This window comes from Palaemon carinicauda, chromosome 44 (genome assembly GCF_036898095.1).
Source record: "Palaemon carinicauda isolate YSFRI2023 chromosome 44, ASM3689809v2, whole genome shotgun sequence".
In the NCBI taxonomy this organism is placed as follows: Eukaryota; Metazoa; Arthropoda; class Malacostraca; order Decapoda; family Palaemonidae; genus Palaemon; species Palaemon carinicauda.
In genome coordinates, this window is record NC_090768.1 from 33,324,792 (window position 1) to 33,348,508 (window position 23,717).

At 34.4% G+C, this 23,717-nt stretch overlaps 1 protein-coding gene across 8 annotated transcripts in view; it reads right to left on the reverse strand.

Moving 5' to 3' along the window:
- Positions 1-23,717, reverse strand: part of LOC137634499 (cell adhesion molecule Dscam1-like) — a 400,372-nt gene that overhangs the window by 46,535 nt on the left and 330,120 nt on the right. For all 8 annotated transcript variants that reach the window (XM_068366931.1, XM_068366930.1, XM_068366928.1 and 5 more), the window contains exons 5-10: positions 17,716-17,877; positions 10,235-10,370; positions 7,491-7,622; positions 5,785-5,895; positions 4,403-4,580; positions 3,669-3,825 (exon numbers count right to left, since the gene is read on the reverse strand). In XM_068366931.1, coding sequence (XP_068223032.1) covers positions 3,669-3,825; positions 4,403-4,580; positions 5,785-5,895; positions 7,491-7,622; positions 10,235-10,370; positions 17,716-17,877 — 876 coding nt within the window. The remainder of the gene's footprint in view (positions 1-3,668; positions 3,826-4,402; positions 4,581-5,784; positions 5,896-7,490; positions 7,623-10,234; positions 10,371-17,715; positions 17,878-23,717) is intronic.

Below are 23,717 nucleotides of genomic sequence, written 5' to 3' on the forward strand. Positions count from 1 at the left end.
TCCATACTTATGTATGATCCTCTTCTATACTCTTCTCAAATCCTGTTCTAAGCTCAGCTTCCTCTGTTTATGGAAAGCTCTGTTTTTTTCTGTCTTTCTTTTTTTTTTTTTTTTAATCTTTTGCGTATCTCCGATAAAGGTGCTGAAGTTTGAAAAATCTTTGAGGTAGTTTTTCTCCGTTTCAATCCACTCTTTGGAGTTTGGAACACGTATTTTGCCAGCATTCCCTTTCGGATACAGTTATGTATATTTGTAAAGATGAAGCAATACAAACGAATCGATCTAAAAGATGTAGTATATGAAAATATCGACATAAAATGAAGAATTATTATTTTCCTTGGTAAGTAATGCACCAATATTTATCATCTGTGCTACTTATGACAAAATTGATTTAATTTTTAAGTTATACAGGCATAAGATTTTATTTCAACAAAAAACATTTAATGTTAAATCTCATCTTCATATTTACGGAAGACACTTTCAACTTTCTACGTTTTCTAATTAATGATATCATCTTAGCCCCTAAAAAGGTTTTAGACGGCAATATCACTGCAACATCTTGAGTAAAATTCTACCCCCCACCCCCCAAAAAATAAAAATCCTTGCTGAGAGTATGAATTTTCCCTCTTAAAGCTATCAGAAATATGTCCCTTAGTCCAAAACTTGTCTCAAGAACTCGTCTTCAGAACCTTGTTTCAACACATCAGTTCTGTTTCACAAAGTCGAGTTTTATCTCAGCTATTATTTCTATCAAAATTTTCTTTACTGAATTGAAATTTGAAAAATTTACTTTTATACGATACTTTGGGAATTTGCGGTACCTCCAACATCACGTTATACTACAGTTTATTAAGATAGCTCAGGGTATAAGTTTAAAGGATTTAAGCCGTATCTCATTCAAAAGACCCAAAATGATGTGAAAATTCATTAATGAAAAATATTAACTTGAAAGATAATTCCAACTAGATTTAATGTAATATAAATTAAAGTTGTTAAAAGAAAAATTAATTTTTCTTAACTGATATATAAAACACAAAAGTTTATTAACGTTTATAATAGATGAATATATTCTAATTGTCGAAAATGATGTTGCTAATACAAGTAATAGTTCAAGAATGATACATAAGAATAATTGACCCCTGATTACCATTGGCAACTAATTAACTATAATATGTCAACAAGGGTCAAGTTTCATTGTCATCGCCATGAATTACGCCCACATGTTCATCCTACGTAGACCAACAAGAAAGAACTATGAAAATACGCCAGTAACAACATGGAGAAGAAAAAGAATAACGAAAATGAATAATACATATACAGAGGGTACCCATCTTACGAACATTCGACTTACAAACATTATGAGATACAAACAATTCCTACTGAAAATAACAAAAATAAGATAAAGAAATACTGTAATAAAACAATATTATATAATTTATTACAGTAAGCAAAATGACATTTGTAATAACCTGATAGTTATTTCATTTGAAACTCGCCTATTTGTTATTTTAGGTTAGGCCAACCCTAGGCAAATATTCAACAAAATTCGACTTGCAAACAATTCGACTTACAAACAGCATCTTAAAACATAAGTTTGTAAGCTGAGGATCTTCTGTAACGTCATCCCCAAAAGAACAACTGCTTCACGGACACAAAGGAATGAAACATTGAAAGGTGACATAATTTAATCTGTTCGTAAATCTATTAGTCCATTTTTCAATATTCTTTTAGCAATCCAAGTCTAAACGCTTTATATTTCAGACACATTCTATTTTTCTATGTTTCAGAAAAGCAATTATTTTATCAATTCATCCCTCTTTTGAGGAGCTGAGATTATTAACTGCTATTCAAGAGATAAGAAATTTCTTGTTTCTCATAGCGAATAGATAAGAGATAAGAATCTAAGCAGGAAATGTAAGAATTGGTGGAGGAGAAAATTTCCCACAACATTTCTAAACGATTTCTTTGCAGAAAACTGATGCGTTTCCTACGAGTGTTTTTTTTCTTTCTACCATTTTCTTTTTTCCTTACTCTTTTCTTTGTGAAAACAAAATTCTTACTTTTTTAGAGTTAGTCATTTTAAAAGAAAACACATCCATAACGCAAGCGTCTTTCACAGAAGCCGGACATTCAGGCTTGCTGAAGAGCCAAGGTCTTGAAGCAGACTTTTCAGTTTATTTTTTATTTTTGAGGTCAGAAAAAATAACGAAGTCCTGTTTGTTACCGAGAAACATGTGCCTTATGACATGGCTCTCAATGCAAAATATTTATAAATCGATATATGTTATATGTCCACTGTCATTTAGCTTTATCTTTATTTGGGCACACACTTTGCCATAACCTTTTACTCCATTAATATTACTTAAAAATAAACTATAGGTCTATTTGCTGAGTCAGCATCAGCCATTGCCTGGCCCTCCTTGATCCTAGCTTGGATGAAGAGGGGGCTTGGGCTTTGATCATATGAAATATGGTCAGTCTCTGGAGCATTGTCCTGCTTGATAGGGCAATGTCACTGTCCCTTGCCTCTGCCATTCATGAGCGGCCTTTAAGCCCTTAAATGATAAAGAAATGCTATAATCATTGTAATTTACTTTTTAAAAAAATAGGTTTGAGAATTTAGTTATCAGGTTAAAGTCAGATTAATAAAGTTAAATTATTTCTACTATCATTCTCATTCTTAATGGTAAAAGCAGATGGCTACATACATAAGTTTCAACCTGAAAGCAGCCCAATATGAAAAAAAAAAAACATATAAAAGTAAAGATATTGTATAAAAGTTGAGATAAAAACCTCTAGTATGAAGTCGAATCTTTGGAGCCAGCACAACAAAAAGTTCCATTGAAAATAGTTTGAACTTCTTAGAGTTCCGAAGATTACCTACTTGCCTTTGAAAGTTATTTCATGATTTGGTTACTGATGGAACATAAAAGATTTTATAAGCGGAGCATAGAACCCCACAAAAGGAAAAAATAAGATTTGGCATGAACCACTGTACATATCCCGTACCAAGTGATGGATTATAATTATGTTAGGAATAATCCTTATTTTTACTAAGCAGTGAGATAAATCTAACGACGTTGACAGAAAATTATGTTATGATGTAAAATGAGAAATATCAAATAGGTTTCAACACAAATAAAAAGAATCCTTTATAGCCAACTTGAGGTATAGATAATATCCTGCTATCTGGACATCGATTACATTAATACTAGAAATTATTTTTAGATAACTCCTCAGTTAAGACAATTTATATTATTCATTGTTTCTTATGAAGTTTATTTCCTTTCCTCACTGGGCTATTTTTCCCTATTGGAGCCCTTGGGCTTATAGCATTCTGGTTTTCCAATCAGGGTTGTAGCTTAGCTAGTAATAATAATCATCATTATCATCATCATCTCCTCCTACGCCTATTGACGCAAAGAACCACGGTTAGATTTCACCAGTCGTCTCTATCTTGAGCTTATAAATCAATACTTCTCCATTCATCATCTCCTACTTCACGCTTCATACTCCTCAGCCATGTAGGGCTGGGTCTTCCAACTCTTCTAGTACCTTGTGGAGTGCGTCACTTAAATATCCAAACAGTTCTTCAATACTTATTAATAAAACATTTTAAAAAATGACTAACAGTGGAGCATGAATTTAATATTCTCTTCCTATCTCACCTCCGAGTTTCAGCTGGGCCGATCCTTGGGCCGTTCCTTCTAGATTAGAGACCAAACACTGGTACATCCCTCGATCATCTCTCCGGACATCCTCGATCACAACGCTTCTCTCTCTTACGACTCTCACTCGGTCAGATACCTCCAGAGGTTCTCCGTCCTGAAGGTAAAAGAATATTGAGGTTTACATTGAAGAGACTTCGACTGAAGAATATTAAGATTTATATTGACTTCGACTGAAGAATATTAAGATTTATATTGACTTCGACTGAGGAATATTAAGATTTATATTGACTTCGACTGAAGAATATTAAGATTCATATTGACTTCGACAGAAGAATATTAAGATTTATATTGATTTCAACGGAAAATTTTTCAAATAAACTAGTTTATGTCTACAATATTTTGATTATTGAATGCAGTTCTTGGAATTTTAATCATGTAAAGAATTTGCCTGCTTTATTAGCTATATTTTGCATGACTGACTTCGTTATAAAATGATTGAATATTAAAATTCTATAATTAAATGCGGAATTTCATCTTTTTCGTGAAGATAATGAAAAAAAAAACATGAAAAACTATGAAAAGAAAGTAACTAACTATATCAATAAACAAACAAGCAAATAAATAAAAACAAAACGTAAAGAAATAAAGCCTCTGCCCTTATCAATTAAACTAATAACAATGTAAGTAATTTCCCAGACCGGAAAATTACTTCTAAATCACTCAGTAATGACCTTGAGCCAAGTGATGGTATCCTGAGGGAATCCTTCGGGAGAGCAGTTGAACGTCGCCACGCCCCCAACATCTACGGTCTGGACCTGAGGACTTATGTGTGCCGTTAGGGGCGCCCAGACTTCCAGAGTGGTATGGGCACGTTCGGAATCAACGCTGCTGGAAACCACACACACGTACCTGAGTAGGGAGAAGAAATAACAGATTTTTCAGATAATCATTTCACTTATGCGAGTAATATAGGATATTTTATTTTACCACTATACGGTTTTCACTCATTGCTTATGACTCGTATTTTATAGTTTTATTCATATACAGTATATATATATATATATATATATATATATATATATATATATATATATATATATATATATGTATATATATATATATATATATATGTATGTATATATTTATACACACATCATATATAAATACGTCAACCCAATTTAACAAGTATCTACACAGGTAACTATTCAATATTATGTGTTTATAATTATTTTTTAAAAAAAATATCCTTAATGCGAGTGATCGTTAAAGATGATACTGGAGACAATAGCTAGAAAAAGTAGCTCTCAAACATTTTCCCACCTTGAGATTTCCACTTCCTTAATTCTCTTTGTGAGTAATAACTAATCATCTTGTTTGAAAGAAAAAAATTATCTCACTTCACTAAACGTAATATTTTTATTAAAAATGACACCAGTATTTATATAATCAAGGTTTTTTTTCTTAGAGTTGTTATTTTATTATGTATTTATGCAATTAGTTGTTAGGTTACTATTAAAATAAAGTAACAAGGGTTATGAAACATCTCTATATTTTTAATGATTACGTGAGCACTTCGCTATTCTAATACTATAAGACCAAACATTTGATCGCATTGACATTAGACCAAACTCTTGATCACAAAGGATCCGCAGCTGTATAATAAAATAATGACATGTCCGTATCCATAAAATAAAATCAGTGGCCAGAAACTAAAAGCAATCTTACCACAGGCGCACATAAAAAAAACCGCAGAAGCTCATCAAATATCTCACATATCTCGCGACTTTAAACGCCTGTTTAGCCAAGATATACGAAGCATCAACGGCCAATGACCTGAGCTGCAGAAATCATGTCATAAGTCCCTCCACGCCCCCCAAAAAACAAGGATGACCCTCCATCACAGACGTGGCCTACCACCTCGACCTTGTTCCTGACCCCCTGGCATCTGACCGGAGAACCTCCTTGGACTGACCCCCCACCCCAAGACCCCGTCTCTCAACCCCAATCCCCACCCCCATGACAACTAGACAGCCAGTGCGACAATATCACACTCGGCCTAAACTGTTTGCTTACCGTCAGTCTAAATCAGTTGACATGGTTATTAAATTCCTACCTGCCAGCATCTGCCGCGGTGACCTGCCGGATGAGGAGGGATCCTCCGACCTGCTGAATCCGCCCATCCTGCACGACAGCTACCTCGACTTTCCCGGAGATCCGATGCCACCTGACAGGTTACAACAAGGGTTTAGACTTTTTCTTTTATTGAAGGGAATTTACTTGTTTATTTTCTCAATTCGCACGTTTTTCTATACTTTTTTTTTTTTTTTTCAAAAAGTTTCTGATACGGTTTTTATACGTTTTTGTTATGGCTTACATCCTACTTGTGGAATGTATTTCCTGGAATGGAATGGAAAAATATAATTGCGTAATATATTTTTTTCATGGTTGACCGACTCTCTCTGAGAACCCGCGCCGCTGTTTGCAAAGAGGAGCGAAATGAAGAATGAACAAATAAAAAAGGAAGAAAGAAAACAGAAAAGGAAGAACATAAAATAAAAAAAAGAAGGAAAATAGAAAAGGAAGAAGTAAAATAGATCAGGAAATTGAACTCCGAGGTTTCATGACCTAATCGTGATATTATTTTTCAAAAGAGACTTGAAATATGAGAGAGAGAGAGAGAGAGAGAGAGAGAGAGAGAGGAGAGAGAGAGAGAGAGAGAGAGAGAGAGAGGAGAGAGAGAGAGAGAGAGAGAGAGAGGAAATACGCTTAAGAAGTCAATCTCAGCATCTCTCTTGATTGGTCATCTTGAAGATCAATACATTAGTCAATAAAATCGAAAGATGACTCAACTGAATCATCACGTTCAATCTTCTTTATCCTTCCAATCAATAGACAAAAGCAATACTAAATTAGTTTACTATTTATTCTCCAATAAGTTAAAAGAAAATGGAGTATTTAGAAAAAAGAAATATTAATACAAAATGTGGATGTAAAAATATGCAAAAAAAAAAAAGAAAGGGTTATTTGAGTCCGCTGAACCAAAAGCTTTACAGCTAAGTAATGTTCTTAAAATATCTTTAAAACTTTTCATTCATTTTTACTTCAGTATCCTTCTTTATAAAGAATAGAAACTAGACATGAAGTATAAAACAAAACCTTTTAACTCAATTTATTATTATGATCTCAGTGTAATTTCAATGACTTTGTAACATCTTTTATAACTCAGAGGGTGAAAAATGATTTCTTTTTATGCTGCAACAAGTAATCGGGGAGATTATTTTAAATCTTCACACGTGCACAACTAAAAATAACCAAAGATAGTTACGGAAATTAAAATAAACTAATATATATAAAAATGTCATCACGTTTAGGTACAAAGACCAGTAAATTAGAATGCTAGATAAGAAAAGAAGATCTTCAATGGATGCAATAAAAAAAATATTTAAATAAATATATGATTATGATATACAATATATATATATATATATATACATATACATATATATATATATATATATATATATATATATATATATAATATATATATATATATATATATATATATGAGGAGAGAGAGAGAGAGAGAGAGAGAGAGAGAGAGAGGAGAGAGAGAGAGAGAGAGAGAGAGAGAGAGAGAGAGAGAGAGAGAGAGAGAGAGAGGAATTCTTTTATGGACATAGTACATCGAAATATCTATACCAATGTATTTTCAAAATACACAATAAATAAACAATGAGAGAGAGAGAGAGAGAGAGGAGAGAGAGAGAGGAGAGAGAGAGAGAGAGAGAGAGAGAGAGAGAGAGAGAGAGATCAACTTACTGGTACTGAGGTATAGGATATCCTTGGGCAGCGCAAGGGAGTTCCACCGTGTCCCGCACGGATGCTGTTACAGTGGATCGAGAGTCAGTTATTCTTGGTGGAACAGATGACCTGGGTTCGTTTACCATCAGCCTGAAACAACAAGTCGTACATCATTGTCCATTATACTCCAAGAAGTATGTAAACACGTCCTTACCAAAAACAATACCATAATGATAGCTTGATTCATCAGGAAGAAAGCTGGAATTTCGTTTTTAAGGATAATAAATACTTGCAAAGCTTGCTTACCAAAATGCATGAAATATCACACGAGGTTGGACTCAAGATAAATAAAAGAAAGACAGATGATGGGAACGGAATATGCAATGGAAGATGAAATGCAATTGAAAGGAGAAAGGATTAATGAGGTGGAATCATTTATATATTTGGGAACTGTGATCTCTAGTACAGGGTCTTTGGAGTTGAAATTTAATGGAAAATTGAAAAAAGCAATTCAGACAATGACTAAGTTAAGTAAAATTTGGAAATCGAATCGCCTGAAATTAGATATAAAAATCAGGCTATATATCTATCAGTTTAGTGAGATCCGTGTTACCGTAAGGACATGACTCGTGGTATGACAAAGAAACAATATCCAACAGATTTTCTAGATTTGAGAACACAGCCTTGAGAAGAATATTGGGAATTAAATGGGAGGACAGGATTAGAAATGGCACTCGAGTGCCATAGGTAGATGAGATCATGGTGTGGGGTATATGGAGATGGTTTAGGCATGCTCTTCGCATTCCCCAAGAGAGATTAGTTCACCATATGGTTAACTGGGCTTCATAAGGCACTAGAATAGTTGGAAGCCTCAGGCCTACATGGCTGAGGACTATGAAGCGTGAAGTAGATAATGATGAATGGAGAAGTATTGATTTAAAAGCTCAACATAAAGACGACTCGCCCTTTGCGTCAACAGGCGTAGGAGGAGATGATGATGAGCATGAAATACTGATTTAGAAGACTTGATTCATAAGGAAGAAAGCTAGAATTACGTTCTTAAGGAAAATAAATACTATTAAAAAACTTAATCCATCTGGAATGACACTGGAATTTTGTTTGAAAGAAAAATAAAACCTGACAAAGAACAGCGGGCTGAATTAATTTAATGGAGGAAGGAATAAAAACGGAATTAGTCGGGCGATATTTAAAACTCCCAAGTTAACAGGACGAAATGCACAACAATTCTCAGTTGAAGGAAAATTGACGGCCATTGTTAATCAGTACGAAAATATTCGCAAGTCCTTTTCCGGTTCTTTGAATTCCCAAATTACCGCTGCGCGGACCATTCCTTACCAGCTGACTTCGTGCCATAATTATGATCCACTTGGCTATCCATGATTTACCAATATCTGAATTCTACAATAGGAGTAAGTAGGGCGTGACCTTTCTCAAGACATTCGATTTCACTCTCGAGAAATTTCATTTCTATGAGGTTTATACAGGATAAATAAAAACTTTTACAAATGTTTTCATGTTGAACAGGCTGACATAAGTCTTTTTATAGTCTATATATGATATATGTTTTAATGTTGTTAATATTTTTTAAAATATTTTATTTTAATTGTTCATTACTTCTTATATCGTTTATTAATTTTCTTATTTTCTTTCCTCGGTAGGCTATTTTTCCCTGTTGGAGCCCTTGGGCTTATATCTTCTTGCTTTTCCTACTAGGGTTGTAGCTTAGCTAATAATAATAATAATAATAATAATAATAATAATAATAATAACAATAATAATAATTACAACAACAACTACAAAATTGGGAGAAGTAGAGTAATATTTTCAATGGTAAATCCTTTCAGCTTAGAGAGCAAATGTAATGATTTCAGATTTGTGATATTTTAGTCATTATGAAAATCTTCGAATGATAGGGGTGTTTGGGATATTCTATTGATATAATGACATCTGTAAAACATTAAAATTCTACAAAATATTATTTTAACAATATTAAATAGCACTAACTACAGACACTAAAGTAATCAAGTATCCAAATTCTGCCTCCCGAACAATTAAAGCAATTGTATGAATGACCTCACATTTCAGGTCATTATTAAAATCTTCGAATGGTAGAGGTATTTGAGATTTTATATTTATATAATGACACCTGTACAACATTATAATCCTACAAATATAATCTAAATAATAAATAACATTAACTACAGACATTAAATTGGTCAAGTATTCAAAAGATTTAGGTCACGAAGGATGACATTCATTAATTATGCCATTAACCCTGATTATGTATAGCTGATAAGCAGCACCAGTAATTTGCGTTGATACATAAACACTACAGATGTTATTCTTTACATACTATAAAGGTAAACATTATGTATTCCGAACAAAACGCATTTGTACGAATGATTTATTAATCGATATGAAAAAATGACTAATCGAATTTATAATAATCTCCTCATACGCCTATTAACACATAGGGCCTCGATTAGATTTTGCCAGTCGTCTCTATCTTGAGCTTTTAAATCAATACTTCTCCATTCATCATCTCCTACTTCGCGCTTCATAGTCCTCTGCATGTAGGCCTGGGTCTTCCAACTCTTCTAGTGCCTCGTGAAGCCCAGTTAAAAGTTTGGGGAACTAATCTCTCTCGGGGAGTGCGAAGAGCGATGTCCAAAATAAGAAAGCAACAATTATACCAATCCTGATCGAATTTCAAGTGGGACGAATTATTTCAATAACCTTACCTTCCAGCCACAGCTGACACTGTTGTCTCTCCGGTGAGGACGTGTTGCGTCTCGCAGTGATACGACTGGAACTCGTCTGCTTTGGTCACGTGACGGATGTGAAGTTCTCCAGTTCCGAACACGGAGTATCGACCTCCTAGACCATTAGATATAAAAAGAAGAATTAATGTTAGATTTCTCTGAATGGGTAGGTCATACATTTTTTTTTCTATAGTACATAAAGGTTAAAAGGTCGATCATGAATGGCAGAGGCAAGGAACAGTGACAATGCCCTAGGTAATAGGACAATGCCCTAGAGACTGACTATACTGTACATACATATGAGCAGCGACCAAACCAATTCTCCACCCAAGCTAGGACCAGGGAGAGCCAGGCAATGGCTACTGATGACAGCAGGTAGACCTACAGGCTCCCCCAAACACCACATACTTAGTTCACAAGGATAATGAGGTTGCAGATACTAAAGAAACTATCGAACTCGCGCGGGACTCGAACCCCAGTCCGGCTAACACCAGGTAGGGGCGTTTCCAATAGGACACCACAACCCCAAACACTAAGTGTTCGTTTTATAAAAGGTTTAAAGGCATCTCATGAGAGTCAGAGGTGGGGAGGTACTTAAATATTCTTTAAAGAAGCCTGGATCTCTATATAATTTTATCATGGAATTTTTTTTGGATTGTTTGCAATTGAAGGTGATGAAATTTTTTTATTTAAAAAGAATTGTCTTATAAACAGAAAAATTATTTGATAACTTTTTAAAGGAAAATGAAATTAAATAAAAAAGTAACTCTACTTTTTAAAGAAAAATAATCTTGTGTTTCGTTTTCTAATAAATAAAAAACTCTCTTAAATGAAGTGAATAAAACCATAATTTCTATTTTTCAAGAATTAATGAAAGATTTTTATCATTGAGTGCGGATAATGCAAGTCCATTCTGACGAAGAAAAAAATACCCAGAATTTTTACCATCTCTAAAAAATACTTCGTGGTTCACAAAACTTAAAAGAAAAAGATTCTTTTACAAAGACTTTTTCTCAAAATTTTCGAAAACCCATCAACTTCATAATCCTTAGTTTGAGAAAAATTAGGAATAATATGATTATCCTAACCTACATAGTGCCACTAAATCTTTTTCCTTAAAAAAAGTATGAGATCGTAAATAATAAGATAATGGCTTTCATTTAATATTTGTTAAGAAACCCAGAACGAAAAAAAATTACATAAAGTATAGTCAAGTCAGTAATGGAAAAATGTTAAATGCGAACGTTCAGGTCATAAATACGTCTGGATGTTAATGGAAGAAAGCATATTGAAAATTCTCAAAATGCACGATAAGAAAATTGCTCTAAAGGTTTCCATCTCTTACAATCACTATTTGACTAATATAAGAGCAGACGAACATTATTATTATTATTATTATTATTATTATTATTATTATTATTATTATTATTATTATTATCATTATTATTGGGAAAGCAAGATGCTATAAGCCTAAGGGCTCCAGAAGTGTAAAATACCCCAGTGAGGAAAGGAAATAAGGAAATAAATAAACGATATAAGAAGTAATGAACAATTAAAATAAAATATTTTAAAAACAGTAACAACATTAAAACAGATATTTCGTTTATAAACAATAAAAAGACTTATGTCACCATATTCCACACAGAATCATTTCCTGCAAGTTTGAACTTTTGAAGACTAAAGGAATATGACTGTAGGCCTTTTCAGAATATAAGTTTCTAATAAATAAAATATGCACGCTCATAGAGATATAATGGATTAGTAGTATTATGTTAGAGTTACAAAGATTTTGGATGTCCATCTGCGGAGACCCCATTTGCTCTTTAGTAGAGCGATTTAGTTTAAGCATTTAGAGAGTTCTTATGATCTTGTCTGGAAGTTTATTTCAAGTATTTGCTATTTTGTATGTAAAGAAATTGCCACATTGAGAGGTGTTAAATCTTTTCAATCCCAGTTTGTATCCGTTACCTGTGGTCGGATTTATGCTGAGAGAGAGAGAGAGAGAGAGAGAGAGAGAGAGAGAGAGAGAGAGAGAGAGAGAGAGAGAGAGAGAGAGAGAGAGAGAATCTTATTTTCTCCCTGAGTAAGAGAGAGACCACCAGAGTTACATTTTTTCCCCAAAGGAATTGTACGAAAAAGACCTTGGTAAATGGCTTCTGAAGGAACCTCTGAAGCAATTCCTATGTATCTTGTAGTTTATACAAATGTTTAGAGGATTATTCCTGCATAGTTTTATGCACCCTTTCAAAAACGAAGCTGTTATACCGAGAGAGAGAGAGAGAGAGAGAGAGAGAGAGAGAGAGAGAGAGAGAGAGAGAGAGAGAGAGAGATCGTCTAAGACACATCCATATCAATAATTCTGAGATTATAACAAATTCTGAACCCAGTTGGGGTAAGAAATTGGATTGAACATTTGTAGCAGGTGACTAACAGAGTTATACATCAAGGAGGAAATAAAACACACTGACGAAAAAGCGTAAAAAACAAAATTTTAAACAGGGTTTAAAAAAATTATAACTTTACTCGAAACTATTTTCATTGAATTTAAACAAGGTTTTAAAAGAGTATAATCTCTTTCGAAAATATTTTGAATTATAAGTATAAACTTATTCGAAAATATTTTGAATTAAAAAAGTATAAACTTATTCGAAAATATTTTGAATTACATTCGAATTGAATTAAAAATGTATAAACTTTTTAGAAATATTTTGAATTAAAGAAGTATAAACTTATTCGAAAATATTTTGAATGAAAAAAGTATATACTTATTCAAAAATATTTCGAATGAAAAAAGTATAAGACTTATTGGAAAATATTTCGAATGAAAAAAGTATAAAACTTATTCGAAAATATTTTTAATAACAACGTATAAAATTATTCGAAAATATTTTGAATTAAAAGGTATACTTATTCGAAAATATCTTCAATTATAAAAGTATGAAGCCATTCGAAAATATTTAAAATTAAAAACGCTGGTAAGAATTTACCTAAGACTTATCCACAAGTTTAATACTCAATGCATATACAATATAAATCCTTTTCATAAATAAATGACTTATATAAAGGTTTAAAAGGTCGCTCATGAATGGCAGAGACAAGGTACAGTGACATTGCCCTAGCAAGCAGGACAATGCCCTAGAGACTGAGCATCTATTATATGATCAGCGCCCAAGCCCCTCTCTACCCAAGCTAGGACCAGGAAGTGCCAGGCAATGGCTGCTGATGACTCTGCAGATAGACCTATAGGCTCCCCCAAACCCCCCAACCTTACAAGGATGGTAAGGTTCCAGACACTAAAGGCATTAACGAGTCTGAGCGGGACTCGAACCCCCGTCTGGCAAACACCAGGCAGAGTAGTTACCAATCAGGCCACAACAACCCATTACAACTTTTATAGTTACAACCAGTTACAACTTAGCCCACAATATCTTTGAATTAAAACGTGCATCCCTTTTCAAGGACGAAATCAACCAAGATCATAATGAAGACTGAACATCAGTGTTTACCTCATTTATAAAGTAAACAATGAAACCAGCTTAATTGTTATCTTGACCGGAAAGACTAATGCATAATCATTAAAATTTTGAATCTAGACTACATCATCATCATCATCATCATCATCATCATCTCCTCCTACGACTATTGACGCAAAGGGTCTCGGTTACATTTCGCCAGTCATCTCTATCTTGAGCTTTTAAATCAATTCTTCTCCATTCACCATCTCCCACTTCACGCTTCATATTTCTCAGCCCTGTAGGCCTGGGTCTTCCAACTCTTCTAGTGCCTTGTGGAGCCCAGGCTATATACGCGATATTTACTCCAATACAGAGCTAAAAGCAAAATATAATATCTGGCCAAAATCCGATTGCTGAATATCAGACCAAAATCTAATCATTGCTTCCTATTTTTGCATGAATAAATTTTCCCCGCAATGATATTACTCCCGTCGAATTTGATAAAAATCACGAGAAATGGAGAATTTTCTCATCCTTCTCCTTTTTCTACCAAAAGGCAAAAGTTTATCTGCAATTGCTACTTGAAAAGCGATTGATATTCTGCATATATTTACTTTCCAACCAAACTTCTCGTATAAAAGACTATTTAAAGTTTCATTTTGGGGCTCAAGATTTGGGAACTACTTTTGAATTACTTTCATTTCACGTATACCTTTTTAAACACTGGATTTTGTTAGCTCCCAAAATCTACGGTTATTTCTGCAGAGAGACAATTAATCTTTTTCGTGGGAGGCGAATTTCTTTTATGTTTACAACGCATGAATTGTTGTTCTATTAACGTGTTTATTCCCATTTTGTATGGGGTAAGCATGGTTGCCTTGTTTTGAAGGACTTTCCTTTGGCTCTGGGGTAGACCGTAGTCCCGATCGGCTGCCTTGCCTGACATCGCTTAGTAGAGCCCAGGCGCGTAAGTTCATGTGATTTGCCAGTCACCAGCGTCCTTCCTCCCAGCAGCAAGGAGTCCTGGCGCGGTTAGGTCGACAGTTCTAGACGTGCGAGGTGCCTGTTCATGAACCATGATAGAATCTCATCACAATGAGATTCCAAAATGTTTTTTATGAAATCACTTGATTCTGGTTGGGTTCGAATTTTCAAGGGTCAAAGAAAGTTAAAACAAATGAATATCCTCAGGTCACTGTAGAAAATACAAAGTAATAAAAAAGGGTTAGGGGTCAATTAACGAGATATTAGGAAACTAGTAATTAAGGCAAAATATCTAATTATACTATACTATTAAAACGTAGAAACTCAGATATAATGGTCAAAAGCCTTTCTGAAAATATCACTTACAGAGGAAGAAACACTGATGCTTTGAAAAAAAAAAATCGTGATCATTAAATCGAAAACTATTTTTAAGAAATATCAAAACTAGAGAAAACTAAAACATCCAATTACACTACTGTATATTATTAAAATAAAAACTTGACTATATTGGTCAAAACAAACAATTCTGAAAATATCACTTACAGAGAAAGAAAAACGATGGATTTTTTTTTCAAACTCAAAATCATTAAATCGAAAATGATTCTAAAGAAATGTCACCAATATCAAAACCAGAGAAAACTAAAACATCCAATTACATTATATTGTTAAAACAAAATCTCGATTATATTGATAAAAAACAAGCATGTCTGAAAATGACTAACAAAAGGAAGAAACAATGTTTTTTTTTTTTTTTTTTTTTTTTTTCAAACTCAAAGAAGTCATCAAATCGAAAATGATTTCAAAGAAATGTCACCAATATCAAAACAAGAGAAAACTACATTGGAGCGACTTAATTCCCTGAAGCGATCTAAACTTGATTCCACTAATGAAGATTTCGTTTCATCAAAAAATCAGCGAAGCCCCGTTTTTCTACGTAAAACTAATATCATACTAAAAAAATATACATAACCATTAATTGGCTGCTCCCCTTACTGTATTACCATCAGCAGAGAAAAAGAGGAAAAGGAAAAACTTATTATTCGGCCCTTTTCAAGAAAATAATTTTCCCCTTCTGTTCGGAAATATCATTTCGATTCTAAATCTGAGCCTCTCTCCCTCTTTTCAATCTCTTGATATGAACCTGTATTCAGCGCTCCCCTTACTCAATCCTTGCTTCTTCTCTTACATTATGCATTCCCTCTCCCCTCTTTCTGTATCTCATTATTTACGTTCCTCCCTCTCATCGCATCTCTCGACCTCGGAAAGGTCGCAGACCTGCCAGATGGCGCAGTGATTTTCGACCTTGCGGGCAGTACCCGGCCTCGGTATACAGCCTTCCTTTTTTACCTGTCTCTACCAAGAAATCGGCAATTTATCTTGCATAAAGCACCGCTTCCTCGCTATGATTTACTTATGCCATCGTAAATGTTCATGTTCCTCCCGACCGACATGAAAGAATCGTTCGATTGGCGAAAAACGCGTTACAAATCACTGACCGTTATTTCGACCGTTAAAGCCGGGATTTAAATATCCAACGGACACCACATTTAAATTATGGAGGTTTGCTGATGACACGTGGTTTAGCTGCATTAATTGGAAAGTCTATCACATCTTAATTAACTCATTAGCGAAGTGATATATTAAGCGATTCATATGAACTGAAATTGACGCTAAAGAGCACTAAAAATGCTTTTCATTGCAAATTTATGGAAATTAAAGACATATTTTAATTCATTTGCAATGCAGCGCGAAAGCCTGTCAATAAACAAGGGTAAAAGAAGAGACTAGCAGGAACACACACACACAAACACACACACACACACACACACACACACACACACATATATATATATATATATATATATATATATATATAATATATATATATATATATATATATGTATATATATAAAATTGATCCTAGTAGTCCAGTGCTTAATAAGTTAGCTTGAAAGGATGAAAGTCCCACTGAACCTTCACACTAAATTCAGTACTTAGTAGATTAGTCGATTGTAATCATTAGCACCCATTCATGAAGGACTCGTAGTAAGCTGGGGTCAACGGGAAAAGGCATATATTTTTACATATAAAGCATGCACACAAGCTATTATACACGCATTCCCCCACAGACACAGATGCACTCTTTATCTATCTACCTATCTATCTATCTATCTAGGAACAGCTGTTTCTGTTTGAAGGGGTAGGTCCCAAGGCTTTTAGTTGCTAGCCCTTTTTTATTGACTTCACCAGACATTTGTGTTGATCTGCAGCTGGCTAGACCAGCGAGTGATAATTCGGAATTAAAATCGGTCCTAAAACTGGTCAGTTAAGTAATGAGCTACTCAGACACGATGCCCAATGACCCACAAAGGTGGTAGGAGACCCGCATCACAATGGATTCAACCACAATTGAGCAGGATCTGAATTTAGGACCACCTCAAAAAAGACATGAATAACTACAGGGGCACTCAGTAGAGCAGACCTCCGCCGCGGCAGCTTATTTCTAGACCTTTTGCTCGATCTTGACCTTGACCTTTGTCTTTACCATGTATCAATTGGCGTGGATTTTCATACACTCAAATATGAACCAAGTTTGAAATCTCTGTGACAACGATGTCCAAACTTATGGCTCATTATGTGAATTGGACATTTTGCTTGACCATGACCTTGACCTTGACCTTCCAAAATTGAAGTTCCCATCTCTCTACATAATAGTTAATCCCTACAAGTTTCATTACTCTACGATTAAAATTGTGGCCAGGAAGCTGTTCACAAACAAACAAACACACACACAAAAGGAGGTAAAACATAACCTTTCAACTTCGTTGGCGGAGGTAATCAGATGAATACATTCAAATGATAGAAATTTTCAAAGAAAAAACTTACACGTAACCCACTACATTCAACTTCAATCTATCCAGACATATAAAGAGATGAGCCATATTGTCTTTAAGAACTGATGTTTAAATAATGGAGACTACTTTATAAACAATAACCTTGAAAGGAGGCGAAGAATCTCACCTGTGAGCACATCGGAGACAATCCTCTCTCCGTTACCCCTGACCCAGGAGGTCACGCTGACGTAGTCCCTGACGAAGGAAGGGACGTGACACTTGATGACTGCAGTGTTGCCGCTGATGACAAATTCGTCGTAGACCTGAACTTCGTAGTATTGTCGCACAACTGTAAAAAGAGAAACAAATACAATTAGGATGATTGAACAAAAAAAAAAAAAAATAAATCCATTCGGTTGGGATAACTAGAAAAAATAGATTAGGATACAATGTTTTATATATGAAGTCCAAACTATAAATCTGAACGAACTGGTTAAAGGTGCTTAGTTCTTTGAGATATTTCCTACTGTGAATAAAAACAAGTTATGAGGTGACAGAGATGGTTAATAATAATCTATGAAGTCTAACAAATTTTTAAGTCATTACTATTTAACATATTTAAGCCTCATAAATTATGGTAATTTTAGAAAGTTAAGAAATGACGGAATGCCGAGTCACTAATGATAGAAGATGAATACTTTTCTTAAATTTTAGGTTCAAACCAATAAAAAATAATCGTATCCATATTTCCAGTTACTAAATTCTTTAACTCTTTTTAATTTTTCACGACGATTGCTCCTCAAAATTAGTAAGCAATATTAATTAGGGAGTTCTAAAAAGAACGCTTCTTGCTATAATATGAATAAGAAGATAGAATGACATCAATATGAACAACTCCATTAATAATAATTTTATCATCAATATTAATGTTGCAAACGATTATGAACAAGAAGGAAACCAAGTATTTGTATAATAATCTTTTTTAAATTGTATTAAAGTTGGGATGGCAGAAAAATGATAACAGGTATTGCAACTAACAAGTTTTTTCTCCTGTTATTTTGATTTATAAAGCCCGCATATTACCCTATAACCCTAACAAAACCTCAAAAAAACTTTACCAAATGATAAAGACCGGATTGTATAAATTGCATTACTATTACCAATTTCCTAGAAATAAAGAACTTTGTGCAATACTCTCTTGCGTATCTTAAAGTCTTTAAAGGAATATTTTTAGAGTTAGTGATGAGTAAAAGGCCAAAATTTATATATCCCCTGTAAAGACCACAATTTAAATAAATATCATATGAACGAATTAATAGAAGATTAGCTAAAAATACTACTATTCTAACGCACTGAAAAACCCTCCGAAAAGAAATTGAGCGAAAGAAACTGATATCTCCTACTTATTTTTACCTTACTATTTCTTATGTGGTTTTCGATACAGACACAAAATAAAAGTTAAAGAAGCAATCGACTCCTTTCAAGGCGAAAGATTCAAATATTCCTAACTACTTTTGAACCTAATTTAGGATGCCGGGGAACGAACAGAGAGCACCAACCATGATCGAAGTTACTATGGCAACGGAGAAGCTTTTTGGAAAACCTCCAGATATTATAAGTAGTCAAGTTGCAAAAGATAATTCGTTCCTCTCCCACTAACCCTTTCTCTCTTACTGTAAGTCCTTCTCCCTCACATTTCCTCCTCCACCTCATGCTCCTTATCCTCCTTACCCTTCTCCCCCTCCTCCTTCTTCTTCTTATCCTCATCCTTCTCCTTGTCCGCCTCCTCCTTCTCCTTATCCTCTTTATCCTCCTCCTCCTCATCCTCCTTATTCTCCTCCTCCTCCTCCTGATCCTTCTTATCACCCTCCTCCTTATCCTCCTCCTCCTTATCATCCTCCCCCTCCTTATCATCCTCCTCCTCATCTTCTTTATCCTCCTTCTCCTCCTTATCATCCTTATCCTTCCCCCTCCTCCTCCTTATCCTACCCCCTCCTCCTTATCCTCCTCCTCCGCCTTCTCCTTATCCTCATGAGCCTTCTCCTCCTCCTTATCCTCCTCCTCCTAAAACGCTTGGAACAACCCGGTGTTCCCCTGTCCCTCCCACGGATACTTTAGAAGGAGAAAAAAAAAAAAGAGGAAAAAAGGTGTATTATCTTTCTTGTTTTATGAGAGAGGTAATCGTTAACCTTTGATATCTCTTCTGTTTTTTTTTTTTATGATATAGAAAAGAATTAATTGTTATCTTGGTTGTAATTCTTGCAAAAATGTTTGAGGCAAATAGGTTATTAAATATGGTCTTGAGTTAAGAGGCGAATCTTCCCTGTGGAAGACAAAATAATTCTAATACACATCTAACTAGACCAATTTCATCAACGTTAGAATTGATAATTCAAGAATGTGATTTTTGAATGAAATAAAATGGCTAAGACGTAGATCTTTTGGTGATGATGCAACGCCCAAAAGAAATTCAGCTTTGCAATCCTAATTGAAATAGCCCACTAGGGTGGTCGATGTGGTAACGTCCCTGACTAGTGATCGCCAAACTGGGGTTCGAGTCCCACTCAAACTCGTTATTTTCTTTAGTCGCTGCAACCTCACCGACCTTGTGAGCTAAGGAAGAGGGGTTTGGGGGAGCATATAGGTGTATCTGCTGAGTAAGCAGCCATTGCCTGGCCCTCCTTGGTCCTAGCTTGGGTGGAGAGAGGGGTTGAGCGCTGATCATATGTATATATGGTCAGTCTCTAGGGCATTGTCGTGCCATTCATAAGCTGCCTTTAAACCTTTAAAACTAGGTAATTGAATACTAAAATGGATTGTGTGCATTTACTTTTCACTAATTTACTACTACTGACATTACTCCGTCACCCAATAACTCCAATGTCCTAGCTTCATCGTCCTGAAGTTCAAAATGAAACTTCTTTCAATAATTACCCATATAATTCTACAGGAAAGAAACTGATCTCTAATTATTTATAACTGTTCAATAAAAAATTATTTCATCAGTCGTCAATTTCTGCATCTATACTATAGATTTTAATCACTTAAACTCCTTGTTGAGTGTCTTCTAACTTCTTATTCAGAAAAGCCTGTCTTCACCATGCATACTAAACAAACCGGGTTTCCTCTGAAACTTTATCCGTGAGTTTAATCAATATGAATGGAACCAAAAATCTGTTATCAAAAAGCTTTCCGGAACGAAGCTTTCTCGAACATTAACCCGTTAATTAGCGCGAAATACACGGCATAAACAAGCAAAAGAACATGATTTCATATAATCAGGGGGACATCATCATGTTCAAAATTAAGCTAATTAAGTCCAATCACCATTATGTTGCACATTCAAACGTATAAAATACTCTTCATAAGCGATGGTGATGATCTCGGTGGACGAAACTCATGGAAGTAATTTGGGACAGGTATTGAAATTACGGTCAAAAGTGCGAGTGGGAGGTTGGAAATTAGTGCCCTGCATTATCCCAAATCACATTCCCAGTGTAATTTGGGATAATGGTACGTACGCAAGCGTAGGTAATACATTCATACGCCTTTATCGATGCCGCATGTGTGTGTATACATCAGATATCTCGAGTAAGCTTTTGTGTCTTTTAACTGACGTAGTAATTTATAATCATATGTAATTACCATTAGCAATCTTTCAAGAGAGAGAGAGAGAGAGAGAGAGAGAGAGAGAGAGAGAGAGAGAGAGAGAGAGAGAGAGAGTTACACATTCTGATATAGATTTCAATAAAATCCAAATTACTCACTTAAAGGTTTTAATTTCATCTCGATACTACAAATGAGCAAATGATTACATCTGAAATGGATTTTGTGACTTTGAAAAATGAGAAAATTAGAATCATAATGATAGTAAATGAAGTTATTTTTGACTATTACAAGAGTAACGACTATAGATAATTTTGACATTACTACCACGACCAACGCAATTGCATTAATTTTCTTACACGTGTAACGAATTTAACTAATCTTGTTACTACCACAACATTTGCAAATAAATTAATTATCATCATTGCTAACATTATCATCATCACCACTATTCATGAATCCTTCAACTGTGCTTTCACAAACAGGGACTTTAAAGAAAAGTGACACGCCTTGAAAGAAGCTTGAAAACCCCGTTTCCATTTAGGAAGGCAATATTTGCAATTACTTGCCTTACTTCAAGTTATATTCAAGCTTAGAGCTCTTCCCAGAGCATTCTTCAAAGTGCATTCTTCTCGGTATATTCTTTCCAGTACATTCTTCCCAGTACATTCTTCCCAATGCATTCTTCCCGGTGCATTCTTTCCGATGCATTCTTCCCGGTGCATTTTTCCCGGAGCATTCTTTCCGGTACATTCTTCCCGGTGTATTCTTTCCGATGCATTCTTTCCAGTGCATTCTTCCCGATGCATTCTTCCCGGTGCCTTTTTTTGGTGCATTCTTCCCAGTGCATTCTTCCCGATGCATTCTTCCCGGTGCATTCTTCCCGGAGCATTCTTTCCGGTGCATTCTTCCTGGTGTATTCTTCCCATTGCATTCTTCCCGATGAATTCCTTCCAGTGCAATCTTCCCAGTGCATTCTTCCCGGTGCATTCTTTCTGGAGCATTCTTCCCAGTGCATTCTTCCCAGTGCATTCTTCCCGGTGCATTCTTCCCGGTGTAATCTTCCCAGTACATACAATAACAAGCCAATACGAGAAGAGAACTTCTCACGACAAACGAGAAATGTGTCGCACTCAATTCCACGAACAACCTCTGCATCTCTTTCTGGTCCTTTGTTCGCTACTTCCATTTGGTCACTACAAGAGGCTCTCTCTCAAGGGGGAGGGTAATTAAGGTCTAGTAGGGTCAAGGCTTTGTTGCCATTCCAATGTAAATTTACTTTAGAAGTTGCTGAGAAACATATGTATGCAGAGAGAGAGAGAGAGAGAGAGAGAGAGAGAGAGAGAGAGAGAGAGAGAGAGAGAGAGAGAGAGAGAGAGAGAGATGGGAGGGGGGGTTACTATTTCAACAGAAATATACATCAAATAATCCCCTATATATTAAAGAGGAAATCTCTGATTATATATATATATATATATATATATATATAATATATATATATATGTATATATGTATATATATAAATATATATATATATATATATATATAATATATATATATATATATATATATATATATATATATATATATATATATATATATATATATATATATATTATATCTAGCTATCTATTTATCTATCTATCATTCTTCATTATATATATATATATATAGATTATATATATACATATATATATATATATATATATATATATATATATTTTATATATATATATATATATGTATATATTTATATATATATATATATATATATATATATATATATATATATATATATATATATATATTTCCGGTCACGCCCAAGTTTTCCCGTCCCTCGGGTAAATGGCAGAAGGAGTAGTCGTACCCTGGTGAGAGGGGGGTGCGTGTGCGTGTGCACATATCTATCTAAATATTTAGCCATCATTTTGACGAGTTGCGTAAACTAGTCTTACAATAAAGTCAGTCAGTTATATCCAAAAGGAAAATGGAAAGAGAAACAGAAAAAAAAAAAAGGGAAAAATAAGCCTTTGTCTATGACAGAAAGCTGGGGGGAAATGGATTAACCTTGAATGAATATATCAAACTAGATGAATATATGAACATATGAACAACTTTCGGATATAAAAAACAGAGTTGGATGAAATAACAAACGATGGCTTTTTTCCATCACAAGGAAAAGGTGGAACAAAAAAACCCAGTGCTTCTTTTAACCACACATTAAACACATTAAAGAACAATAGAGTTCAGCTTATAAGACGATGTGAACCACGGTCAAACACTAAAAGCTTTTACCTGATAAATGGAAAGAAAAAGAGGCGCTAATGGCTCTCAGTAGATGCTTATTTAAATACTGAAAATATCACTAAATTAAGAATATTTACATGAAAAAATTCGTCATACAAAATTAAGAATATTTACATAAGACAAATTCGTCTTATCTCTTAAATATTACTAAAAATATTAAAAAAAATAGTTTGAAAGAAAAAAAAAACGCAATTAAAAGGATCATGCATAATGAAAATATAACAAAATCAAGAGTATTTATATACTGTAATACAAATTCGTCATACAAAATTAAGA